Source organism: Cynoglossus semilaevis, chromosome 12 (genome assembly GCF_000523025.1).
Source record: "Cynoglossus semilaevis isolate Cse_v1.0 chromosome 12, Cse_v1.0, whole genome shotgun sequence".
NCBI lineage: Eukaryota > Metazoa > Chordata > Actinopteri > Pleuronectiformes > Cynoglossidae > Cynoglossus > Cynoglossus semilaevis.
Genome location: NC_024318.1, coordinates 4,445,415 through 4,452,221, shown reverse-complemented (window position 1 = coordinate 4,452,221; position 6,807 = coordinate 4,445,415). Strand labels below are relative to the sequence as shown.

Here is a 6,807-nt window from a genome sequence, read left to right as displayed (position 1 = left end):
ACAGACAGAGTACACGCAGTACGTACATAGTACCTCAGGTACCTGTAGTACAGTAATGGGGCCACAGGGGCCTCTACAGAGCCCCGGGCCAAGGGTTTGGCCACAGCACAGACCTCAAACTGATCAGATTATTATACTATAAACTATAAAGTAGTACTACAAAGTGGTACTTGAATTCATTTTTAAAATAGGAAGTCCAGGTATTATACAGTATTACTAACAAATACACATTTACCACATTCACAAATATTTGCAGAAATACTTTAACCACAGCAGCACAGGTGAAGATTTGGAAGAAGAAGAAAAAAAAACACATCCAGCAGGACTCACCAGTGAGATGTCGTGGTACCAGGTGTCACCAGGTGTGGAATGTTCGAACCCCGGAAGAACCAGTCGTGTTCCCTGGATTAATAATCCCCTGGATTCAGACGAGTTAGTAGCCGTTAGTCGTTAGCCGTTAGCCGTTAGTCGTTAGCCGTTAGTCGTTAGCCGTTAGCCGTTAGCTTCAGTACGGCGGCTCCACAGGTTTCCAACTTGTTGTTGAACTTCAGTCTTTGTGTCAAACTGTGAAATAAATCCTCATCTGGAACGGGATTCATTTTGACTTTGTTCTAATGACTTCCTGTGGTTCTCCTCACAACAAACACACACGGGGCTGCACCGCCCCCCGCCCCATACCTGTCTCCAGCACTGATGGGATGAGTGTGACGTCATCAGGGTGGGGAAGCAGTGTCGGTTTTATTTTTTTTCTTAAACATTTATTTACCACTTTGAACAAATATTAATTAAAAAAAATAGTTTTTATAAATATTTTCAGAGCATCTCATTAACAAGGGTTAAAAAGTTAATCAAATGAATGTTCAAAAAAAATAAAAATTAACGAACCTGATTAATGAGAAAAAAACCCAAGTTCTTATTAATGTTCCAGTCAAGTCTGCGTTTCCTTGTTGTTGTTTTTCTTTTAATCACAGCAGTTTTTTTTAATGTTGTCTTTTTGTTAAATCTGTCTGTCTGTTTTTTACTAATGTTTCAAATGTTTAACTGACAGAAAAAACAATTACACTGATGAGCTCCTCTGAACTTCCTCTCCTCTCTCCCTTTGCCTCTTGGAATATTTTAAAATATTAAAATCACACACACACACAGACACACACACAGATATTTCAGATATGAATGTTCCGGCACGTTCTCAGACACAAGGTTTCCATCCTGTGACACAGTGATTTACATTCCCCCCAGCACACACACACACACACACATTGAGTTCTTTCATTAATGTTTCACCACTATCCAGAGCGTGCACGAGCACACGGGCGTGCACGAGCGACTGCAACAGAGAGACGAAGGCTGTTTATCTCTCTGAAGACACCAGAGTTCTTATAGCTGGAGGGCAAATCAGTGGGTAACACCTCTGTTGGTGTGTGTGTGTGTGTGTGTGTGTTTCACCGTCATGTACACACACACACCGGTCAGAGGCTGAGTGCTCACACCACCTAGTGGCATCAGTGTTTTGTATCTTTTTTTTTTTTTTCACCCACAGAGAAAACGAGGAGAAGATAAAGGCGGAGAACACCTGTGGACTAATCATCCAGCCCAGAGTGTGGGGGGGGGGGGGAGTGAGGGGGCTGCAACAGATGACTCCACATGGAGGTCAAAGGTCATCCGCAGCTGGAGTAGATCTGTGTCATGATAAATAAACATCACAAAAAAAGGGAAGGGGAAAAAAACACAGCGTGTGCACGGGAGAGATGTAAAAGAGCAGGAGGACAAATGAGGAGAGAATTGAAGAGGGGGGAGGAGGGGGGAGGAGGGGGAGGAGGGGGAGGAGAGGAGGGAGGGGTAGATGAAAAGGTGTGGATACAGAGAGAGACTGTAAACCTCAGTTGTCGTTCAGCCTGAGGCCGTGTCTTTAGATTGACAGCTGAGAAGAACTCGTCCCCTGAACCCAGGACCTCCTCCTCCTCCTCTTCTTCTTCTTCTTCTTCTTCTCCTCATTTTTATTTCACCTCCACCAACTCTGATGGTGTTTCTACTTCTCTGTCTTCATCTTTACGCTGCCACATTCTCCTGATCCAGACCATCCACCTGGAACAGTGATGTTCAGACCAGAACCACCAGGACGACCAACGTCTAAATACAGAATCACAGACCTAATAAATTCCTAATAAAATTGTATATATTTTATCCAAAATACACACTGTACTAAATGTAAAATACCTTAAGATATTTTAGTTATTTTTATTTCTATAAATCTTTATTTTTAATATATTGCCATTAATTCTGTCTTATGTTGTCGTTAGGGTCTGATATTATCGGCCGAACGACATTAGCATAATTATATCATATCTGTAGGAATCATTATCAGTTTTTTCTCCGATAATGAAAAACCCGATAACGCAATGCCTGGGTTAGGCCAAATGATGTGTGCTCTAAAAATAGTTTTGGGGAAAAACAGCTGTATGTGAAAGCCACTAGATGGCAGCCTTTCAGCTCATTTTATTAATTTATATTAATAATCATAATAATGAGAGAAACAGCACTTGAAGCCATCACCTTAGAGAGCAGGCAGCACTTAACTCCTGTAACCACCAGGACACCATTGGTATTGATTGATATCGGAATCAGAAATGAAGTGTTTGGACAATACTGGCATATCGGATATCGGCCTAAAGTTAATATCAAACATCCGATTTTTGTTATTTCTATTCCAATATTTTTTATTTTTTTAATGTTTCATCAACTGAAGAGAACGAATAAAGTGACCGAACGCTGCAGCTCGAAATATAAAACAATGTCAAAAAAAGACAAAAACACAAGCAGAGTATTGAAAGAAGATTTCTTTTCATTTTCAGATACAATATATATTTACATGTAACCAAAGACGACGTCCAGGAAACGGTACAAACTTTGTTTCTCCTCCTCGTCCGGCAACATTTGTGTGTTTGTTTTTCTTAAACGACAACTCAGAAATATTAAAATATAAAATTAAAATATCAGCTTCAGGGGGAAAAAAGTAGTCTAAGCAAATTTAAATGTCCATCAAACCACTATGTACAGGTCGTATTTACACTAAGACCAGGAGCGGACGCAGGAAACACACGGGCGTCGCGTTCACTCTTCACTCTCTCAGGAACCAGTGGAGTCTATGGGGGGGGTTACAGGTACGGCCGTCAGTCAGATCAACAATGGGGGGGCGTGTCAACGGGACAGGGGTCAGAGGTCAGAGGAAATGACAGCACGTGACAAAATAAATACATGGTGTATGTGGACGCACGTGGGAACAAAACAGAACGATGAAGAATCACGATCAGAAAAAACATGGTTCACATTTCATCAAATACAGAAAAACTCTACGATTTTCAGGTGAAAAAAAAAAAAAAAACAAGAAGAAAGTTCTATCTTCGTCCACTTCAGCTCCGTCTCCATGGGATAAAATTATTTTTAAAAACAATTCAGAGAAATAAAATTTTGTGTCAGAAGATAAAGACATTTACAAAAGAAGACAAGTGTTAAATTAAATAAACTAAAAAAAAAAAAAACTTCAGACCATCATGTTTAAAATCACGCTGTATTACATTACATGGTTGAATCCAATAAAAAAAATTACATTTTCTAAAACCACTTAAATGTTTCCAGACCGACAGCGGGGGCACGCATGTATTCAGATTACATCTTAATGATAAAGATTAAAATAACAATCGGAATAATCAAATCTTATTAAAGTCGACACATCAGACACTTCTGTTAAAAAAAACAAAAAAATTAAAATCCAAGGGCAGAAAAATATATGCAACTAAAAGGCCAAAAAATGAAGAGAGAAAGATTCCAAACCTTGAGGTGGATTTTGATTGGCCAACATGGTTTGGGGAAAAAAAAAAATCAGTTTCCAAAAGAAACTGTGAACACATTGATGTGATGAAGTGAATAAATCTTTCCACACCGACCCATCTCTCATGTCCAGGACTCGAACCTCAGCTCTGACTGAGATGAGAAAAAAAAAAAAAGTGAATTATCAGTAAAACGTGATTCAGAGTTTCAGCTGAGGGTGTGAGGCCTGACGGAGGGCAGGAGAGAGAAACTCCACCACAGGTCATAGAGGTCAGCTTCTAGTCCCACAGTCTACACACACGGAGCAGGTCAGAAGGTCATGGGGTCTGAGTCCCAGTTACCTGAGAGCCTGAACCTTTAGAACTTTTCACTGTCGTTGGTGTCAGAGCAGAGGGAGGAGGAGGAGGAGGAGGAGGAGAAGAATCTTCACAGATCTTCACAATCAGGCAGGGAAACAGGCTTTGGTTCAGACAAGAAGTCAAACGTTTGTGTATGTTAGTATTTCACCAGTGTGTGTGTGTGTGTGTGTGTGTGTGTGTGTGAAGTGGCGGGAACGCTGCTGAGACTCTGATGACTCCTGGTCGTCCCTGTCAGACAGAAGGTTGGCAGCACAGCCTGCTTCAGTCTGAGGTGCAGTGGTGGTGTGAGTCCACTGTCAGTCGCTCTGTTAACAGTGTTCCAGGTAGTCAATGACCCGCGTGATGGACTTGTGTCCCGCGGAGCCCATGGCACACTGTGTGGAAGATACAAAAGAGACAAAAAGAAGAACAACACACTGAGTAAAACACCTTCATACACTGACTGCATGTGTGTGAGATATACACACACACACACATCATTAACTGATCAAATCGTTGTCATCATTAATTGAACAACGCAGCAACATCATCACTGACTCTTCAGTCTAATTATTTTTCATTTTATTGCCAGGAAGTTTCTAAGTGAAAAAGATTTTCCTGAACCCTCCAGGTTGTTTAGATCAATTTCAGAAACTAATCCAGAACAAACTAATCCATTTCATTTCTAACCCGCTTTTTTTTTTTACCTGCACCGACTTTTGACAAAAATCAATCCAAAAAAAAAAAAAAAAAAAAAAAAGTATTCCCAAAGCTCTTCTCCTTCAAACTGAGAAACTGTAGTTCTTCAAAAACAACGTCATCGTTAGATTGTGATTTTAAAATATTAAAAAACTCACAGTGAGGTTCATGAAGCTCAAGAACTTCTTCAGCATCTCCGTCATGATGGAGAAATCCCCTTTTGGTAGGTGTGTTCTGACTGTAGTCACATTCACCTGCGGGGGGCGACAACAGCGTCAACAACAGTCAGAGCAGTAAGGGGGAAAACAGCTGGTGTTGTGTGTGTGTGTCCTCACCTGACTGCCCTGGCACAAACAGCCCACCAGCAGAGCAGTGTAGGAGGCCACGATACTGTCCTCCATGTGTTTGCCCGCGTGCTGCAAAGCTGTGGGAGGGAGAAGAGGGAGAGGGAGAGAGAGAGAGAGAGAGAGAGAGGGAGGTTCTGTGTTAAAATGCAGCTGTAGAAGAGGACTCATACAAATCTAGTCCAGAATATTCTTCATAATATCTTCAGAGGTACTGTGTTGTAGTAGTAGTAGTAACAGAGTACTTCTTCGCACTGTTCTGTTTTTCATTTGTTTTTGTTCCACTTGTTAACACTGTTCTGTTTTTCATTTTCATTTGTTTTTGTTCCACTTGTTACTCACTACTCCACACGGTGGACAGCGGGTCACATTACAGGACAGGTGTGGGGGAAAAAACGGCGACCTCAGAATAACTTCGTCTTCACTCGTAAACGCTGACGGCACTAAATATCTACACAGAAATACCAACGCTGGCCACTGGATATTGATTTTTAATTTGATCACAGATTGGAGTCAGTGGTGTATGAACTCACACCCCCCCTCCTCCCCCATCTCTTCTACATCACACCAACAGTGTGTAGACTGGTTGGTGAGAACTGTGTCAGCTGCCTGTGACATCATCACAGTCACAGGCTGTGAACCAATCACAGGTCGACAGGATGTCACCGTTCACGTCACAGTGTTACAAACCAGACCAACATCTACCTTTATTCAGATCCAACTCTTCATCTTCTTCTTCTTTCTTCTCCGGCTGGCTGTCGTTGGTCTCTGACGCCACCCACTGGATCTCCCCGGACGTCTCCTGCCACTCGCCGCTCTGGTCCAGCGCGGGCTTCGGCGCCTCGCTGATTAGATCGTCGGTTTTGGCTTCAGCCAATATGGCAGCGCGCTCTCGCTCCAGGAAGAGCTGAAGAAAGACGGGGACAGAGAGGACCGTGTCAGCGTCAGTCGGTGAAGGTGGAACCATGGGAACCAGCCGACCACGGCTGCTGACTCGGCTCGTTTGAATTTGTAGAATAAATTGAACAAAAAAAAACAGTCTCCTGGAACCACACCAACCTTGACCAGTGCGGCCAGAGCACCCGTGGTCACGGTCTGTTCGGCCTCCGTCTGTTCGGCCTCCGTCTCAGCTGCGCCCTCTGCTGCTGGCTCTGCCGCGGCGTCCGATGGTTGAGGGTCAGAGGGTTGTAGTGCGGCGTCTTCCAGGCAGACGTTGTCCACGGTGTACTCCATGTCCACCAGACAGTGGCGGTTCCTGGAGCTGTACTCCACCAGGTTAATGAGCAGACCCAGACCCTGAGGGGAGAACAGGCCGATCACAAACTCTGACGACACTAAACTGAAAAGTACAGCAGGACCAGAGCTGGGTTTTTTTCTCACTGACCAGCACTCGGATGTCGAAGCGCTGCTCCTGAGGGATGTACCGCGGCACCCGAAGGACGCAATTCAGAGCAGTTACTATGAACTGGTCCTGCTCTCCTGTCTTTGTGCTGCCCCACTCTGTGGACGGGAATGGAATTAGTATGAATGTCAAAAAATATATATAAATATGAACTTCTCTGGACATATAGACTCACCGTTGTCGTGCGTCAGGTTCA

General features: G+C 43.2%; 1 protein-coding gene across 1 annotated transcript in view; it reads right to left on the bottom strand.

The window, feature by feature from the left end:
- Nucleotides 1-2,822: 2,822 nt before the first annotated feature.
- wapla (WAPL cohesin release factor a) overlaps nucleotides 2,823-6,807 on the bottom strand; it is a 17,298-nt gene continuing 13,313 nt past the window's right edge. The window contains 5 exon segments of the mRNA XM_025060843.1: nucleotides 2,823-4,561; nucleotides 5,024-5,119; nucleotides 5,201-5,289; nucleotides 5,915-6,116; nucleotides 6,269-6,505. Coding sequence (XP_024916611.1) covers nucleotides 4,496-4,561; nucleotides 5,024-5,119; nucleotides 5,201-5,289; nucleotides 5,915-6,116; nucleotides 6,269-6,505 — 690 coding nt within the window. The 3' untranslated portion in view covers nucleotides 2,823-4,495.